We start from the raw sequence: 21,191 nt of genomic DNA, 5'->3' as shown, positions 1-21,191 counted from the left end.
TTATTTTGCTGCTGAGGTGAGCGGTGTTTGCATGCGCACATCCCAGGAATTTTACAGTACCTGTTTTTAACGTTAGTGAGGTCATGCAAATTGGGTAGCTGCACATGAGAAGTGGCAAAGGAGGATGATAGGTATGGAATAAAAATGTTTCCATGTTAGACCTATTAACCTTCTTTCTGCACATTGGTGAAGGTGTTTTTTCCTAGCTGCACAGTTTCCCTTCCCATCCTCTTCATCCATATTCAGTTTTATACACAAGTGATAGGTGAAAAGTCATATCAGTCACTTTGTAGCACTGTATCCTCTGAGGATGGAGATTTGTGGTTTACATGAAGTGAAGATATTCAGGCATTTAGTGCAACTGACACAAGGCAATGCTGCCTAAGATTAGCACAGAGGCATGTTCACGCTGGAGCCACATAGCTGTGAGTTGTCCATTCCTCTCCTCGTTCCCCCTGGTTTCTGTAATTGCCCATGAAAAATGTAAATGTAAAGTCACGTTTTTGACAGGAAGAGGCAGGCTTACCTCCTATCACCCTCTCGTTCCCTCCTCTTCCCCGCCCCATTTACTCCCCTTAAGGAAATGGAGCAGGGAAAAGGAGGAAATGTGAGGGATAGGTGGGAACATTGCGGCAAGTCTGCCCTTTCCTGTCTAAAAGTTTGGCTTTAGCTGAATTACTACCATTTAGCATTACTTCATGGTGCAATTTTGAACAATAAACTTGCCGTTATGGGTCAAAAATGTACAAAAACATATCATTGCTGGTTCTAAAGTTCAAAATGGACTGCAGCACTAGACGCAATGCAAGTCCTAATTACCAAACACTGTTTCTTGTAAATAAGTGGCACACACAGATTGCCAGACTTTTTTTCTGAAAGGAGACAGAGTTGATACTGAGATTCAGTGACTTACAGTTAATTGCCAGCCCAAAAAATTAAGAAATATACAGTATGCTTTTATTTGCCATGAGGAATACTTTTATTTTGGCTGTTGTTCTCCTTTAAATCTTTTATGCTAGTAAATTGCCCTAATAGTTATTAAGCTGTTCCAGCCCTCCATGGTATTGTATTTAACCGATAAAAAGAGAGTGCATTAACAGTGGCTATCAGGAGCTCCTGAATGATAATGAATAAATAAGGATATACATAAATGAAAAGGTTTGAACATGCTCCAATATCTTTATGCTATTAACATCTCAGTGAGCTTTGAATAAACTGCATGCAGTATCACCACGTTCTATGCACTTTCAGGAAATAATGCTGATATCTTACATATAATAGAGCAGATAATGGCTAATGGGCAGTAGTGGTACCTCCTGCTTCAAGCAAAATTGGTTAATGCATACTTAATCAGTCATCATGGTAGATAAAACAGCTTGGTAAATATGCCTGTATTTATATATTGATGGGTCAGGGGTGTAACAAATCATGTTGACCCTCAGCAAAATTTTATACTTGCTGCTCACAGGTTGAGTACTGATGGTGACCCCCATAGATGCAAGTGGACTTGGCAGCATAGTCCTATTCTGGTTTACAGTGCATGCAGTGGGTGCACGAACATGGGCACACTTTCCCCCACCAACAGAGAGCATGTAGAAATTATATGCTAGACTGATTTGTCTTCTGAAACACACTGTTCAAGGAGAGGGAGGAGGACTTCACGTGTGGCAGGTGATCCCATCGCTAATCTGCTAGGGGTGGGAGAGTGATGCGGTGGCAGTGCTGCACATACCCAGCATCTCAGCAGGGAGGAGTTTCTGTCTTGGAGGAAAAGCAAAGGGAGATGAGCATAGTGCCAGTGCCTGCAATGCATAGCCCAATGTGTGTCTCCTCTCAGGCTTAGCACACACACATGGGGGGGGGGGGGGGCATCACAATGTATTGCGACAAGAAGTCTAGAGCTGGCTCTGCCTCTATCCCTCTACCCTTGCCACTCAGTTTAATTATGTATCGTAGGGTGGGTAAGACTAAGGAGATATAAACCGGTTGTCTAAACTTCTCATCCCCATAGCGAATGCTGCGGCTAACTGCTATGTCCCTGGGGCAAATGTTTTTTGCAAGTTAAAAAGACTGTCCAGTGACAAACTTTCCTCTGGTCTTCTTTGTAGAGAAAGTTATAATCCCCTCCAGGGCCAGATCTTTGTTACTCACTCCCTGAGTCCTCATGTGTAGAAGCTTCTGGCACTTAGCCCCCCCCCCCCCCCCTTTCTTTCAGAGACTTACTGTGGTGCTCCCATTTGTTTTCCGCAGGGTGCTATGGCACTCTCCTGAACGGGGACAGGGCTAAGTGCCAGAAGCCGTGCACAAGAGGACTCGGGGAGTGAGTTAGGATAAAATGACCCTGGAAGTAATTGTAACATTCTCTGAAAAGAAGATCAGAGGAAAGTTTATTTGTCACTGTACAGTCTCTTTGATGTGGAAACTCGTGACTCTTGCTGTATAGTAGGTAAATGCTCAGGGTGAATCTATGGCAATTCCTAGGCAGCTGTTTTACTGCAAAATGCAATCGCAAATGTATTTGTTTTTGGGATGTGGGAAGAAACCAAAGGGCCCAGAGGAAACCCATGCAGACAAAGGGAGACCATGCAAATAGTGCTCTGACTGGGAATCGAACTGGGAACCAAGTGCACAGATGGAGAGGTAGAGAGAGAGAGAGATATTTAAGGTATTGTGGTAACTTCTAAACTTTGTAAACTCAGGCCCTTCCAGGCTTATAGTTGTGATCCACACAATCTGCTGATGAGAATACATATATATTTATTATATTCCTCTACTTTGCCGCACGCAGGAAGCACTGTCTCTCAGCTTCTCCCCACACTTAGCTCAACACTGCCAGGAACATATGTACATGGACCAGAGGGAATAAGGAGAGGAACAGATGTGGGGATCCATCATGAACATAATGGGGTTGCCAAATCATCCCTTTAAATACGGACACCTCTAAGTTTATGCAGGTTCTGGAACTACTTGCTGTCATTGGTGCCTAAACTGCATTTAACTAGTAATTAACCATTTATGCCGCGCGGACATGAGCTTCACGTCCGCAGCAGCAGTCACGTCCCTGCAGTAATTAACCATTTATGCCGCGCGGACATGAGCTTCACGTCCGCAGCAGCAGTCACATCCCTGCAGTTCGGGGGATTTGCAGGTGATCGTGTGGGCAGATGCCCGCGATCGCACTTCTGCTGCTAGTAGGGAGGATTGGCTGCAGGGGACAAAAGTCCCCTGTGCCAATCTGAGCATGTCCGCCAAAAATAAACACTGGTTTTGTTCAAAAACAGTGTTTATTCTTACATTGAGCCGCCGCGATATCTCCCGTCGTGATTTCCGACGCCTGATCGTTACATTTATGAATGGCAACAATGCACCCATTCATAATCTTCCCGCCGGCACTGTGATCGCAGGTTTCCAACAGGTTTCTACTCTAATGAGATTTTTTTCTCAGTGGGGACATCTTGTGGCCAAATAGTAAAATACACCTACTTTTTTTGGGGGGGGGGGGGGGGGGGTGGAGGGGATATCTATGACAAGAGGGCATATAATTATTAAATAATTGGCTACAAATTATTGATGGATGTAAAACTTAAAAAATGCACATTTATTTCCAAATAAAATATTGTTACCATACATTGTACTAGGAATATAATGTTAACGTTGCAATAACCGGGACAAATGGCCAAATAAAATGTGTGGATTTTAATTATGGTAGCATGAATTATTTTAAAACTATAATGGCTGAAAACTGAAAAATAATAATTTTTTTCCCATATTTTTCTTATTATTCCCATCATAATGCATTTAGAATAAAATAATTCTTAGCGTAATGTACCACCCAAAGAAAGCCTAATTGGTGGCGGAAAAACACGGTATAGATCATTTTGTTGTGATAAGTAGTGATAAAGTTATTGGGGAATGAATGGGAGGAGCACTGACAGGTGAAAATTCCTCTCGTCCATAATGTGAAAAATACCCGTGGGCTGAAATGGTTAAAGAGATGAGTTGGCAACACTAGAACATACCTCTGTGCTTACCTTGGGTAGCTTTGCCTCCGGTCAGTTATGCTTTGAAGTGACCTGGGGAAGAAAAGGACAGATACTCCCCTACGGAAAGTCTCTGGATCCTGCAGAGCCTTCCTGTTCCTCCCTTGGTGTGCTAGTTTTAGCACAGTGACCCCATTGTATTCGACCAACTTATCCAATACGCCTTTGAGGCTTGTGCGTGCACATGGGCAGTAAGGAGCCACCCATCTTCAGAAGCACTCGGGAACATGAGTGCTTCCAATGCCTTATAAGGGTTCCCGTAGGTGGCTAATTGATTATAATAATTTAATATCTGTAGTCTAGACTTGCAGTTGATTTGTTGCCCTTAATGGGTTTTTAACTCTTTCTTTTTCTTCACCTAGATTGTTGTGCTGGATTCTGGAGAAATCGTTTGAAGATTAGTGTGTTCCTCAGTGTGTGGAGCCTGCCCCCACACCCGCAACCTGCCAAACCACGGCCTTTACCTGCGTGTTCCGCTGTTTCCCGTGCGATCCTTCCTGTGGCAGTGCCTCGTGGGCCACTCCTGAATTTTCCCAACGTTCAGTGGCTCCAATGGTGAAAATGACAAGGTCCAAAACGTTTCAGGCCTACCTGCCCTCCTGTCATAGAACATACAGCTGCATCCACTGCAGGGCTCATCTTGCAAATCACGATGAGCTCATCTCTAAGGTAAGCTTTGTGTTTCCAGGCATTTGGTCTTCCTGTTTGTGACTGATGATATTTCCTGCTATGTGTTAGCAGCATTATACTTTTTCAGTAGGGATTTCTTCTTCACTCTGCCAAATTTAAGTGAATCCTATTGACTATTGCATTGATTCTGTGTTTCAAAACTAAATATAAATCGGCGTATGTGTAGTTGGAATATACTGTGTATATAATACAGTGCAGCCACTTTTTCCAGTCTTCAGTTAATGTGATAATGCTTGTTGGATCATCTCCAACATTTAGACAGATTTTGTTTTGCCCTTTGTTTCGGATTTGTTAGCTGCCATTATCCGGTACGGTGGCCAAAATCCATGGCTCTGAGTACTTCTTGTAAAAATGAAATAATCTGATTGTCTGCCTTAGGAAACACAAATGTTGCCATTTTTATGAAGTTGGATTTGTTTTACTGTTTCAGTACACTACTTTTATTTTCATTTTTGTGAATTGTTAGGACCATGAGAATAAAGGCACTCGCCCACTTACAATATATTTTACCACAATATAATTTGAAAAACCTGTGAGATTGTTGCCATTATGTAGAAATCTATTTCCATAAAAAATTGGAGTCCTCCAAGCAGGTCTCAAGTGGGCAGTAAAACCTACTCATTAAAGTAGAGCTGATTGTAAAAAGCATTCAAGCATTCATGTAAAGCCTTGTCAGTGTTCTTGCAAAATAATAATACTAATTAAAAAAATAAATATATATATATATATATATATATATATATATATATATATATATATATATATATATATATATATATATATATATATATATATATATATATATATATATATATATATATATATATATATATATATATATTAAATTCTTTAGTGTTGTTTGTGGAACTCTAGTCAACAGGTGAATTCTGGCATTGAAACACAGTCAGCCTTAAAGAGACATTTCGTCCGAGAATTGAACTTTATCCCAATCAGTAGCTGATGCCCCCTTTTACATGAGAAATCTATTCCTTTTCACAAACAGACCATCAAGGGGCGCTGTATGACTGATATTGTGGTGAAACCCCTCCCACAAGAAACTCTGAGTACCGTGGTACTCCTGGCAGTTTCCTGTGTGTGAACCTTGTTGCATTGTGGGAAATAGTTTACAGCGGTTTCCAACTGCCAAAAAAGCATGCAGCAGCTACATCAACAGTAAATATGTCACCATGTGATAAATGTCAGAATGTAAATCAGGGATTTAAAAGATTTTACATTGGGCAAACACTGACTAAATAATTTATACATAATTATTGTAAAAATGAAGCACTTTTTTATTACATTATTATCACTGGAGTTGCTTTTTAAAGTGTAACTGTCGGGCATAAAATCAAAAATCAATTCTTTATTTTTGTCTGGTACCCTTGGCAAAATGCTTATTCAACGTATGGTTATTGTTGAAGGGTTTGCGTATTAAGCATTGGAGTGTATATTGCCAGTGTCCTTGCTGATCTTGACATCTGCTTAGACGTGCTTGTTTGTTTTCCAGATATCTGTTTACTAGGAATTTCATTTTTGGCAAGATAAATGCAAAACAAAAGGCATTTCTGGGAATGGCTGTAATGTGACCACACATTCTGTGTAGTCTTGCAAGATGAGTAGTGAACCATTTACAGGAGATTTTGGGAAATCCTTTAACAAAATGAACACTACTGCTCTACCAGGACTGATATGAAAAGAAAATTTAAATAGCTTTATCCTTAAGGTTATGTTCACGCATTAGATGACACAAGTCTAAAGCAGTACTGTATCAGTCAAGAATCTGTAGAGGTGTCCTCCAAGGCTGCACAAAGATCCAACACAGGGAAATGTTATTGACGCCCAAGGCCATTGTTCTCACTCCTCAACCTTCCCACCAGAATGAGCTCCATCTTCCACCATGCTGTTGTTACTCCTTCATGGAGACTGCAGTCATGGAGCACGTCTTTACACCGCAGTATTACCCAACATTTCAAGCTTGCTCCAGATGGAAAACACTCTTTGAGTTTGTGTGTACTCCACTGAACAAGCTGTGTGAGATGTGTTTTTGTGAATTTCTTCCCCCCCCCCCTCATAAACGGCCAGTCCCAGACTTGCTGTTTGTGAGAACAAAGATAAGGAAAATGTGTGTTTAATTTAATTTGAAAATATAATAGTGTTTTTTTTTCAATACGTTTCAATAATGTCATTGTGGGTAAAAAATAGAGTGAAAAGTATGTTTTGTATTGTGTTTTTTAATTGTGTTGACATGCCCTCAGTCTTTCTGACTAGTGTTGGATGTGTCTAAAGCTGCTGCTTGCCTCAATACCGATCTCCTTCCCCACCACGTAGCAATGTTACCGGCCTGTACTGAAAATACAAGGAAAAAAGAAATGCAGCCCTGTAACGGTCTTGTGTAGTTGCTCAGATGTCTGATTATGTGGTGATCTGCAGAATCACCAATAATACAGATGCTATACCTGATTATGGGTGATCTGCAGAATCACCAATAATACTAGTATAGCAGGCAAGGAGCAGAGAGTGTAGTGATTTGGTGTAACCGTAACTTTAATGCTTAAATGAGGCCTCACCAGAGGGGCTGGTGAGGTATAAACAGTACACTGAGTGTGCACTAACGTACAAGCTGGAGAAACAATACTGAAGAGGCTGAATCTCCCGAGGAGCTGGTGATTCAGAATATACTGCAGGCAAATGAACACCCAAGGGGCGGGTGAGTCAGACTGTACTGCAGCCTACGAGATACGGTAATACTAAAATGACAGGTACCTAATGAGCAGGTAATTAAGGCTGAACTAAAGCCTAGCAGAACTGCTTCACCAGCGGAGCTGGCGTAGTTAACACCTCACCAGTGGCGAGGGCCCACTAGTGAGTAGAATGGTCAGGCAGGCAAGGTTCGGCAACAGAGAGGTAAGTATCAGTACAGAATCGTGAGACGAGAGTTAACGGTAATCAGGCAGAGGTTCAGCAACAGGAAGGTACGTATCGGTACAGAATCGTGAGACAATCGAGTAATCGGTAATCAGGCAGAGGTTCAGCAACAGGTAGGCAGATGGGCGAAAGTACAGCATCGGAAGGCAGGATCAGAGTCAGAGGTAAAAGCTAAGAGTCATACACAGGAGATCAAACAGTAAGCAATATCCTAGTCTGGGTGTGAAATCCTTAGCATCAACACCAGGGAACTAGCCTAAGGTCTGAGCACTAACACGCAAGTATTCACGACAACAGACAACTGCTGAATGAAGCCCGGAGGCTTAAGAAGCAGAGGAGACCCCACTGGCACGCCCCTCCTCTTTCAGCCAATCCTGGGCGCCGTGGGACTCCTCTGACGTCAGTGGACCAGCAGGTCAGCTGACGGGCTTTTTCCCCGCATAAAGGTCCCGTCTGTGCCCGCGCGCTATGGCAGCCCCCTGCACGGGAGAAAGTTCCGTCCTCGGCGTCCTGGATGCCGAACGGACGGATGGCCGCATGGAGGCGGCGGCGGTGCTGTTCGCCGGAGCTGCCTCGTTTCTTACAAGCTCTTAAATAATACTACACCACATATGTGCAAATATACAAAAAAGTTTATTATCTAGTCTGCAACAATACTATACATATCTAAAACCAATTAAAAAATGGGCACCAAACCCATATAATCTATCTCATATGGTGACACGCACGCACGCAAAATCAACTCATTAATAGAATATCTCAGATGGCTATCAGGATGTTCAGTATTGAGCTATCCTGGGCCCAGAACCTGGTTTAAGTATCAAGGCTAATAAAGTGCATAAAAGTGAATATAGAAGGTACACAAACAAATATGCAAAACAATGACTAAACTATATCACACCTATACAATATAAACAGTTAGTGGTCAGCCCTAAATATGAGGATTTTGAGTGAGATCAGACGTGACCAGTATGGTGAAACACAAAAAGGTAAGATAGCAATGATACTTGGCCAGGATAAGGAGACCAGTGGTAAGGTGCCAAGGAAAACCCCCGGCGGACTGCTCCACCGGTATCGGTATTTTTAAATTGGTTTTAGATATGTATAGTAGTGTTGCAGACTAGATAATAAACTTTTTTTGTCTATTTGCAAATAATGTGTTGTAGTGCTATTATGTAAGGGCTGAATTTCTTTTTCCTTGTATTTAGTCTATTATAACAGCCCCAGCACACACTGATGGGGCATGAGTGCAGATAATTTTGTGTTTACTGTACTGAAAATAGTGATGCTCGTTGCGCCGATAGCGCAACAAGCAATACCATAGCAACTTACATACACAGTATACATACAGTATGGAAGTAGCATAGCGCACGCTACTACCTAACACATGGCACAAGATTTACGTGCATTGCCTCGGTACCCAACGAGCGTTACTAATTTCAGCACAGGCCGGTAACATTGCCACGCGGTGGCCAATGTTACCGGTCTTTTGTGAATCAACCCCATTACCACTGGAGGTCAGACACCTTTATATATGTGGGCGTGTCTAAAGTGCACAGTCATGGCATGGCAAGTACTGCCCTTTGCACATTCCTGGCCATGCTATGGCCTGCTCACATGCAGATTTTCAGCTGTTGGATTGTCCTGATGGTCTTGTGCCTTTTGGCTTTCTGTGATTGGCTGGGCTTGGCTGCCATCACTGTATGCTTTTGTTTTGTGAGATGTGTGTCTGGCACAGCTGTGAAGCAAGACGCATGTGAATCCCTCGAGCCATGCCATACACTGCAATAGGGATTTGCATGTGTTCTCCGTTTTTATTACTGCATGCCGTCCGATTTTTTTTTTTTTTTTTTTTTTTTTTTTTTTTTTTTTTTTTTATTCCCCCCCCCTCCCCCCCCCTCCCCCCGGTATTTGAATTGGACGGCAGCCTATTGGTTTCAATAAGCTGCATTACCACATCCAAATTTGCATACAGAAAAATGCAGCAAATGGCAGCTGATAAACCACATCTAGCCTGCAGTCTCTATATCCAGGCTGTGTACAGGCTTAAGGCGATTCTTGGAAATACTGTATATAAACGCAATACTAGTACAAGAGCAAGGTTAGAAAAGTACATTATGTGTTTTTAAGAAAGTCTTGCTCTGTACATTTTTAAGGCTCTCCCCCAATTCCCTTTTCAGGATGTATTTGTTTGTCTGTGCAGTTCTTGCTGCAGCAAAGTCTCTTGTGTAGGCTTCGTTTATAAAAGCTAAATATAGAGCTGAAATGAAGTGCACAACCGAGCCAGGAGAAATGTGGATGAAAAGCATGGAAAGTTTGCCTTGGATCAAATAAAGTCTAGGCTTATTCTCTGGAAAATCTGAGTAGCTGATTTTTAAGAACATGTCATTTTAGTCGGCAAACATTTACAGATGGTTATGGAGGATACATTTTCACAAAATGTGACCACAAAAACAGATCCCTTGACAGTATGCTGTTGGGCAAGTAATGATGCTGTATAGCCTAGCTCTTCCTTAGTATTACTAGTCTATGCCTCTATTTGCCCCAAGGGATATTGGGGCAAAGTACTGGGAATTAGTAAGGGCTCAGAACTGAACACCATTGAAGTCAATAGTGATGTCAGGCCTCTTTCCTACAGATGGCTGAACTGCTCCTTTATTGGTCTGTGAGGCATTTTACTGAGACTCGTGGCAATTTTATTTAAAATCAAATCCAATGATTAATGCTCTATAGGGCAGTTTCTAGGCTAAATTGCTCCCTGGGCAAGGGTGTAAACATTCTGGCCCCCCTCTCCCGTTGGCTCAAGAACGCTGTTTGCAATGTGATATTAGGCAGCCCCCAGTATGAGTTGGCTAGAGGTTGCCACATGTAGCTCCCCCTCCCCCCCAGTATAAATATCCCGATGTCCCCTTAGTATTGTTAGCCACATGAAAAAGATGTGCAGTGTAGGTATAACCAGTATAGCTGGCCTTATGATTCCCAGTGTCTAGTGTCATTGGGGTGGGGATGTGACTCCTCCCTGTAATGCCTGGCAGATCTCCTGCTTTCTTTTCATCCGCTATGCCCCAATCTACCTTCACCTTCTTAACCCTATGTGTCGCGTCCCCGCTTGAATGGGAGGTGAAGAGCAACACCGCCCGACTTCAGTTACACCCAGGCCTTGGAGGTGCAAGGTATAGCAGCTGAGGGCAAGAAAGCCAGAGTACCACCAGACAAACAAGACTATGTAGCTGGGTGATGGAAGAGGCTACACAGGTTGTCACAGGAGCAATGAATAAGGGAGCAAGATTGCCCAGAGCAACCACAGCTCTGGGCTTCCGATACCGCCACAAATAAACACGGTGGCATAGTGGTTAGCGCTCTCGCCTTGCAGCGCTGAGTCCCTGGTTATAATCCCAGCCAGGGCACTATCTGCAAAGAGTTTGTATGTTCTCTCCGTGTCTGCGTGGGGTTCCTCCGGGCACTCCGGTTTCCTCCCACATTCCCAAAAACATACGGATAAGTTAATTAGCTCCCCCTAAAATCGGCCCTAGACTACAGTACTTACACTACATAATATAGACATATGGCATTGGTAGGGATTAGATTGTGAGCTCCTTTGAGGGACAGTTAATGACAAGATATATATATATATATATATATATATATATATATATATATATATACTGTACAGCGCTGCATAATATGTCAGCGCTATGTAAATACTAAATAATAATAATAATAATAATAAAAAATAATAAACAAGACACTGGTTGCTCAGTGTGACGCCGCAATGAGCCTCTGATCTGTGAAACAAGACAGACGACAGACAGACAGACTGACTGTTAGCGAACAAGATACAACGGTCTCCCTGACCGCCGCCTGAGCCTCTGACTAAAAAGACAGACCACAGACACACCGAATGCCCGCCAATCCAGTCGCCGCCCCAGTGACGGCAAACATCCACACCGACGCAGACAAAACAAGCAGGTAGGAGCGCAACCAACAGCAACTGCCGCCACAGTCATGTCCTCAGGAACAGAGCAGGCAAGATAACCACCAGTCACCAATGTGGGTAAGGCAGTCTCCAGCCAGCAGGGCGGTAAGACTCCACTGCACCCCCGTGGGTACAGCAACCGTCCAGACAGGCAATGCAAAGCAAGGCAATACAAAATACAACTTTCACAGCATGGACTCAGCGACAACTAATGTGGACATCAGCCAATGGAAACTGACATGCAAATTCACACACAGCTGAATGGTAATCATGCAATCCTGTGCTACACTGATTGAAAGCTGCAAGCTGTCTGGGAATGGACGTAACTCTCATTACAAATGCATGCCAGATTATTCAACCACATCCATGTAAGAAATCCACGACTGTCTGGCTGCAATTCAACTTCAGCCAGCCATAGGTGGATTCATGACAACATCCTGGGCTACTCTGAACTGCAGTGTGCTTGCAAACAGCAAAGGCTCTCATGGCAAATGCAAACAAAACCAAGCAACCAAATGCAGGCAGAAATATCAAAACTGCTCGGCTGCAGCTCCGCTGCAACCGGCAGGAGGGATCCTTACACTCTCTCCTTGACCCTTCTGTGCCTTCACACCCCGTCCCTTACCCCCAAGTTCTGCCTCTTTTCTGTCTGCAGAGTCGCTCATACTCGATCATCAGGAAGTTGCAGTGGCGCTGCAGACAGGTAGGATGTGGACCTCTGAATGGGGCCTGTAGGAGGTGTGTGTCCACTGTAACTTCCACCGGCTGTGCCAAAGTGGGCCACCCTCCCCACACAACTGTGTGCCCATGTCTTGTTCTGTGTCAGTGTGTCGGCTGCTCAACCCTCCTGCACTGTGCCTTGGGCAGACACCTGCCTCACTGCCCCTGAAACGGGACTGATGCTATACTTAAGTGTGTATATATATATATATATATATATATATATATACACCTTGTATAGAACTCATGGAAAAGCTTGTGATCTGTTGAATCAGCTGATAGATTTGTAAGGCTCTGCTTTCCTGCTGTGATCACTTTCGCATACGATGAGGACCAGCAAATCAAAGCCTTACAAATCGATCAGCTGGACAAACCATTCACATGCTTCTCCATGAATTCTTGTACACACAAATAACACTACTCTTCTGTGCCAGTCGTTGTGGTGTTAGTGCTATGACATACAGGAACTGTTAGCTGATACAAATCTCCAATATGCATCTCCTACTAAGCCACTTCTAACTGTATACATATAAGATATGTAGCCAGCTACATGTAAAGCAGATCCTGTGTAATTTACCCCCCCCTTCCCCCTTACTTGCAAACATAATTGTGCTTTACATAGGTTAACACCTAATGAATATATACTAACAAGTTGGTGAATATGTATAACAGGAAACATAATTAATTAGCGAGTGACTGTACAGGCTCATAGAGCGCGACTGATGTATAAATGTAGCAAAAGCTAAGGTGCAGAGAGGACTGAACTGTGAACATGCAAAGTGAGACCTTGAACATGAGTGGTATATTATTATCATTATTAATTTTTATTTTTTTTATTATTTTATTTGTAAAGTGCCAATATATTACACAGCACTGGACAATAAATAGGAATACATACTGTATAATGTTAACATGCAGTGTCAGATAGAGAAGTAGTAATACAACACAGCACAATGTTATACACACAAACGGAATATTAGGGGAGGGAGGGGGGGGGGTATAAGGGAATTAAATGGCGGGGGTTTCAAGACCAAGAAGTACACATGGGGAGGGGGAATCCTGCCAAAGGCTTACATTTTAAAAGGGAGGGACACACCAGGTAGGGCTGCATAATAAGTGCGCAACTGAGGCAGTTAAAGTGTAGTAGAAGTAGAGTTAGTTATCAAGGAAGGAGGCCAAGTGGATGCTATGGTACGAGGAAGGGGGGTCTTTTTTTTTTTTTTTTATACATTTTGGCACTACTACAAACATATGCATTGTATGGAGTTGAGACAATGTTAAACTGATATAAGTGACCAGCGGATGCAGCAGACGGAGTACTATTGCTGGCGAGTGGGAGGGGCCATAAATGCTGCATTGAAACGCCAGATATATTTGACAGACCTGTATGCCCCGATGAAGAGGCCATGAGGTCTGGAAACATTGACGGTAATGTCTGCTTGAATTAAAGTTTAAAAATAACAAGGAAGTGACAGCCTCATTGATTTTGTTGTTTATGGATTAGTAGTGGTGCTTTTAAACACCCCCTTCAAATATTCCACTATATTTGTGGCACATACCAAAGGTGTATGGGACAACTTGTAATTGTCCAGAACATAACTGATCTTATCCATGTCTCACAGTCGGTATGGTCTTCTTTTTCTTTTGAAAGCATAATTTTTTTCGCATGTGGACATGGAGATGATTAAAGTTTTGCTCTTCTTTTTAGGGATGTCTTCCCAGATGTACTGTGGATTTATCAGTCTGTATTTTAGCTAATCTTGGTAAAGCTTCTGTATGTTAGGGTTCTCCGGGGTCTACTTTTGTTGAGCTGTCACTCAAAAAGTGATGGAAGGTGCGATCGCACATTGATGGACCTTGAAATTCAACTTGTATATCTTTAGCAGTTGTCCTTGGCTTTTTATCTACCATTCTTAGTAGCCTTCTGCCCATATCTTCTTTTTTTCTCTTGCATTCATCTCCAGGGAGGTTGGCTCCAATCCTATGAACCTTAAAATTCTTAATACAGTATTTGCAACTCTTGTTACAGAAACATCAAGCTCCTTAGGGCCTTTCACAGTAGGCGGTGATCGCCAGGGATCAGCAAATCGCTAGTCCAGTGTCTTCTTATTGGAGCACTGAATCATGTTGCAATTGCAAAAGCGATTGAGATAGAATTTTGGGAGTGACTGTAAAAAATTGCTGGAAAATCACTGATTTTTGGTGTGAAACAGCCATTGGAGATTGTCTTATTTGCCTTTAGCATGCTTGTCTAATTATTCTTTTTTTTTAATCTCTAATACCGGTTGTTCTCCTTTTCATTATCTGGCCCATGTAAAATATCACACAGTGATATCAGGAGAGTGACTATATTACATCTTTAAAATAGGCCGAATGACTAATTGGCCGAATGACTAATTGCAGACGTATGCTACTAATGCTTGCATCATGTTATGCTGACTGATTCCATCATACCGCAATTCTAACCTGCTGATGGGAGTGTACCATTACAGTATTATATTGTCTGATACAACTCCCCACTGTGAACGTAGCCAAATAATAATAATGCATATAAACGAAAAATCCATCTGCATAAAATGACAATAAGAAGTTTAAACATTTTAAAATTGCAGGTTCATTGCTTAACCCCTTCAGCCTTCAGTCATTTTTCACCTTATGCATCTGAGCAATTTTCACCTCCTATTTATTTGCCAAAAACTTTATCACTACTTATCCCAATGAATTGATCTATAGCTTGTTTTTTTCCGCCACCAATTCGGCTTTCTTTGGGTTGAACATTTTGCTAAGAATTATTTTTTCTAAATGCTTTTTAAACCAGAATATTAACCACCCTGGCGTTCTATTTATTTTGCCAGGGTGGCTGCGCAGCAGATTTTTTTTTTTGGTATTTTTTTTTCCACTAGCTACATGATTCCCCCCTCCCTGCTCCTTCTTTCCCACCCTTCCGATCGCCGCCGGCGATCAAGCCCGTCCGGAAATCCCGTTCTGAACGGGATTTCCTTTAGGGCTTCCCCCATCGCCATGGCGACGATCATGATGACGTCATCGATGTTGTGACGTCATCGGGAGTCCCGATCCACCCCTCAGCACTGCCTGGCACTGATTGGCCAGGCTGAGCACGGAATCTGCGGGGGGCGGGCCCTCTTTCGCGTCTGGTGGTGGCGAGCGGCGGCATTCGCTAGAAACGCGCAGCAGTTTTTTTTTTAAAAAAAAATATCAAAATCGGTCCAGCGAGGCCTGAGCGGCGCCCTCCGGCGGTCATTGACGAGCTGAGCTCGTCAATACCGCCAAGGAGGTTAAGAAAAAAATTTGAAACCTTAATTTTCTCAGTTTTTTTGCCATTATAGCTTTAAAATAATACATGCTACCATAATTAAAACCTACATATTTTATTTGCCCATTTGTCCCAGTTATTACACCATTTAAGTTATGTCACTATCACAATGTATGGCACCAATATTTTATTTTGAAATAAAGGTGCATTATTTTAGTTTTGCGTCAATCGGACGCGGGAGCGTGCAGCAGTGCGGCAGCAGCCTTTTGGAGATAGCACCTATGTCCAAAAGGCTGAAATGGTTAAAGAGGAACTGTCACGAAAATCTTGAAATTTAAAACACGTACAGATAAGTACATTTCTTCCAGAGTAAAATGAGCGATGCATTACTTTTCTCCTGTGTTGCTGTCACTTACAGTAGGTAGTAGAAATCTAACATCACCGACAGGTTTTTGGTTAGTCCATCTCTTCATGGGGGATTCTCAGCATGGCCTTTATTCTTTTATAAAGACACTCCTTGAAAAAGATTTATACAAAGATGCTGGCCAGCCTCCATGCCCACTGCACACTTTTTTGGCAGTTGGACAGAGCAACTGCCATTCACGAAGTGCTTTTAAAAATAAACAAAACCCTGAGACCCCCCCATGAAAAGATGGGCTAGTCCAAAATCTGTCTGTAATATCATATTTCTACTACTTACTGTAAGTGACAGCAACATAGGAGAAAAGTAAGTTATGGCTCATTTTGCTCTGGAAGAAATGTACTTCTTATTTATATATGTTTACATGTATTTTAAATTTTAAGATGGTTGTGACAGAGGTCCTGTAACTACTTTTGCTTTCTGGATGTTGCTATTAAGTCCAAAAGGCTGCATCTGCACTGCTGCGCACGCTCTTATGCCGTCGCTCGTTAGCCCGGTGATCAATGATCATTAATCAAAGTCCCTATTAGAAAGACTGACGGGCTTCTTTTAGAAACCCTGATCTTTCTAAAGAAAAAGTTTCCCGTCCTCCCTTCACTTCCTGTAAGCGAGAGAGCTTGCTTACAGGACTAAAAAAAATGTTTTTGACTGTAGTAGTAATAGTAAAGCTACATCTACATATGTGTTTTTTTTTTTCTTTTTTTAATAAATACAATTTATTACATTTTGAATTAACTGTTTACCCCCACACACTCCAAAAAATACCCAAATGTTTTTTAATAAAAAAAATTACAATAAAAAAAAAAAATATATAGTTACCTGAGGGTCTGAACTGTTTTTTAAATATGCATGTGAAGAGGGAATATTACTATTTATTTTTTTAAATTATAAGCTTGTAAATGGTGATGGATGCAAAACTGTAAAAATTCACCTTTGTTGCCAAATAAAATATTGGCGCCATACATTGTAATAGGCACATAATTTAAATGGTGTAATAACCGTGACAAATGGGCAAAGAAAATATGTGTTTTTTTAATTATGGTAGTATGTATTATTTTAACGCTATAATGGCAGAAAACAGAGAAATAATTTTTTTCAATTTTTTTCTTAATATTCCCGTTAAAATGCGTTTAGATAAAATAATTCTTAGCAAAATGTTCAACCCAAATAAAGCCTAATTAGTGGTGGAAAAAACAAGATATAGATCAATTTATTGTGATAAGTAGTGATAAAGTTATTGGCAAATGAATGGGAGGTGAAAATTGCTCCGATGCATAAGGTGAAAAACGGCTGAAGTGGTTAAAGCCCATGTAAACCTTGATGTACCCTAATCCATCTATAGGATACCACTACTGTGGGAATGGTGGAAACATATTAATTGTAATTAAAACCATTTTTTTATTATTAGGATCATGGTGGATGTTACCTGAATAACCCTAACAAACTTATATTTTAACTAATTTACATTTTGTATCTGCAGGTCATTCTTTAAAATAAAATTAGCACATTTCCATTAGTGTATTGATTTGTAGAGGCTTTCCTGCAGTTTTTGCAACGTTACTATTAAACCATGTGGTGTTCATTCTTTTAGCCTTGTTGAAACAAGAAGCCTGGAATAAGTAGTCACAGTATGGTAGCATTTTGCTGCTGTTATACCTGATTGCATTCTGTAAAGATTTGTACACACTGATGTTGGCTCAGTATTGCTGGTTCACATGAGCTGTACTTGGTTTTGTTTTCTTCTCTAAATTGAAGCTGAATATTGACCTGAGATAAAGTAGAAAATGACTCCTACAATAGAAAGTGTGTGATGAAAAGATACTTAATTACTGGTTACCTAAAGTGAAACTGCTTATCAGGATGAAAGGTTCCAGAAGTATGGGCAGCTGAATTATGAAGACTGAAGAAAGATGCAAGCCTGAGAAGATAAAACCCTAAAGTCCTTTTGCAGATGCAGATCTAAAACTACCATCTAACAGACACTTAATTGAATTTTTTTTTTAAATTTCAGAAGCACCGTAACAACATATAGTCGAATGTAATACATTATTCAGGATACATAGAAACACCCTCGCTCACAACCACACAGTCCTGGAAAATGGGGGAGGAGAAGAAGAGAAAAGTGGGTGGTGGAAAAGCCGGGAAAGAGTTAATGAAAAGGGATTTCCTCCTCTTAGGTGTTTTATCTGTTTTTTGTTAATAGGTTTGCATTGGGTTTGCTTTAGGGTTGAGGTACTCCATGAAATCACCGACCTTCATCTTGTTGCAACCCGCACACAATCGCCTGCTTAGCAGACCCATTTCCTTAACCTGGTGCAAAAAGGATTGGCAAAATTTTACTCACAATCCTCCTCCCATGGCCCCCAAAACAGGCCTGCATAAGTACATGCCACAGAGGTCCCCATTGCTGTTTCCAACACCTGGTGATGCCATCTACTAACAAACAAAAGAGTTGTGTTAAAACAAAATGAAGACACTGGCACAAAAACTCAATATAGTTGCCATCGTTGTCGGCCCGACTTTAAAATGTTCGTACTGAGTTGATACCCGCTGCATGGGGAGTTCCTGCTGTACAGACTCTGACATCATTTGTGGCCAGGCCATACCCAGGATCCCACTCAAAACTCTCAATCAAATTGAGGACATCCAATGTGTACTGCCATATATGAGGGTACCCCGGCCTATAGCGGACATAACCGATGATTCAAAAAGCATGAATGCTGGGTCAGAGAACCACACCCCAAGACGATTGGTCAACCCAGGGGCCATAGATTTATGTAGTTCAGGGAAATGGTACTACACAGAATAATGTGGGGACAGCAGGAGGAGATCAATGGGTAACCTCTGTGACTTGAACACCTTTGTTTGACAAAGCCCCATACATTTCTGGTTTCTGCAGTAGTTGCAATGCCTCAATCGTGTACTGCAAATTAGACATTATGGCCCCTCCTTGTTGGTCTGCTTTATGACTAGGTTCCACCTCTATCCATGCCACCAGAAAGCTGTCGTGTCTTCCAAGTTCAAATTTGAGGACACGCTGTCACAAAGCTGAGCCCACACTACCATGAGGATATGATGATGAAAAAAAAACAGGTTGACCCAGGAATCCTGGGGGGACAGGCATCAGTCTTAAGGTGGCCACACACGATACAATAAAATGATCCGATTTTATGGCGATTCGATAAAAACTATCGGATCTCCCAAAACAATCAAAAGCTTTTTTTTTTTTTTTCATTCAACTGAACAATCCGATCGGATTTCCCGTTTTTTTCGATTTTTATCTATCCGGAATGCCAGATATTTCTCTTCAATTTCTCTATAGATTGTATGGTGTGTGTTAGATTGTCAATTTATTAATATACACACCCTAGCAATTTTCTCAGAGTTTTCAATCATTTTTATCATAATTGGGGAAACATTGAACTTAGGTGTGTGGTACATTGGTCATATTTTTTAAATGTTATAATCCGTCAGAAAAAATGTATTTCAATTCTTAAATTGAACAGATATTTAAAAAATTGTATGAAGTGTGTGGCCACCTTAACCCTTGATAACATCCCAGGCGGACAAAACCAGTCATTATTAACGGCGCACAAGTGGCAGCAGAGTACCTGTGGTCGTTGCTGACAGAGGAGTGACGTGGAGGAGGTGATATCTTACATAGAGATGAGCCTCTATAGTGCTCATCTGCTTGTATTGTATGTACCCAATGGGGCATACTATTTGTTAAGTTGAATATTTGATTGTTGTTCTTAAATGGTTTTAGAAGGTATTACACTATGTTAGTCCTATCTTTTATATGGTGGGAATCGAGTGCTTTAAGTTAGGCATCCTGTGTTCAACCAACCCATATCTGACCTGAAGGGCGAGGATTACACACACCATTTATGACAGTTTGCTCTGTCACTTTATCTGGTGAGTCTGCACCTGTGTGGGGTGAAATGATGGTTATTGATGATCGTTTCAATATATTGCTAAAGCGTTAGAAGATCTGGGTAGCGCCATTTCTCTTTGCACATTGTCAGAACTAGATTTGTTACATTTAAGGGAGCTTTGTAGAAATTACTTATTGTCCAGGTTTTAAACACTAACATTTGCTTACCTCATACTTGAGCAGCTCATTTATACAGTTGCTATGGAGACCAAATGAACACATGCGTCTGTGATACACAGCGGCATCATCATATCAAAGGAGAATATGTACCCATTAAATTACAGCTTTTGAAAAGCAGTTGAAACATTTTGTTTTACATGTTTTATAAAACAGGACTAGGACAAATTATTAAAAGCAGTTATACACATAATAGTCTGAATAATCAACCGCTCCATCAGTTGCAATGAAAACCATGAGTCAAATCATCATTTGATGGCACAAATCTTCAGCTGATATTTTTTCATCAGTTCAGAGTTAATAAGTTAAGTAACTTATCATTAGAGTTTTCTTTTTTTCCAGTAATTTGTTTTGGCCAGTATTTTCCAGGCCCAACAACCTGACCCATTTTAAATCATGGGATCGTTACAGGGTATTGAAACAATTTCCTCTCTACTAAAGGCTTCTATGTGGATCACAGTTACTAAAGTTTTGACAGTAATTTCACTGGGTTAAGTCCAGCTTTGTAGATGTACAACACCTAGGCAAGTGCCTAGGGTGCAAATCAGTGGGATGGTGCTTGTGCTATGCCATCACTGTAGATGTTACTAAGCAGGTCCCTTCCACTGCTAAGCAGTAGTACAGGTCTACATGGTGCCACTTTCTGTGTACTTGAATTGTGGACAGACCAGGAAGTATGGTAGAGTGGAGACAGATTACGTCCTAGCAGTCTACATGGTTTTATTTGTTTGTGTGTGCTAATACCGTATAAGTGTGTTTATATCCATGTTTATTTATGTGTGTATGTGTTGCAGAAGTATATGTATACATATGTGTATATTTGTATGGTTGTGTAAATGTATGTGTTTGATGTATTCATGTATGTGTATGTTTTTTGGTGTTTGAAGGCAAACTGTCTGGATCCTTAGCGCACCATGCTGTTTATAAATATGCAGTTGAGACATATTGCTTATTATATGTGCCTTCTCCTAGCCCTCACCTATCCCTCAAACAGTAATGCTGGCTTGCTGCACCACCAATAGTGTTACATTACA

The 21,191-nt window shown here is 41.3% G+C and overlaps 1 protein-coding gene across 1 annotated transcript in view; it reads left to right on the top strand.

Annotated features, from left to right (window-relative positions):
* The window catches only part of YPEL2 (yippee like 2), a 101,116-nt gene that overhangs the window by 37,810 nt on the left and 42,115 nt on the right, over positions 1–21,191 (top strand). Inside the window, exon 2 of the mRNA XM_068268773.1 lies at positions 4,403–4,709. Within this exon, the coding sequence (XP_068124874.1) occupies positions 4,593–4,709 (117 nt within the window). The 5' untranslated portion in view covers positions 4,403–4,592. The remainder of the gene's footprint in view (positions 1–4,402; positions 4,710–21,191) is intronic.

This window comes from Hyperolius riggenbachi, chromosome 2, assembly GCF_040937935.1.
Source record: "Hyperolius riggenbachi isolate aHypRig1 chromosome 2, aHypRig1.pri, whole genome shotgun sequence".
In the NCBI taxonomy this organism is placed as follows: domain Eukaryota; kingdom Metazoa; phylum Chordata; class Amphibia; order Anura; family Hyperoliidae; genus Hyperolius; species Hyperolius riggenbachi.
Note: the sequence above shows the minus strand (reverse complement) of the source record. Positions and strands in the feature narration are given on the sequence as shown.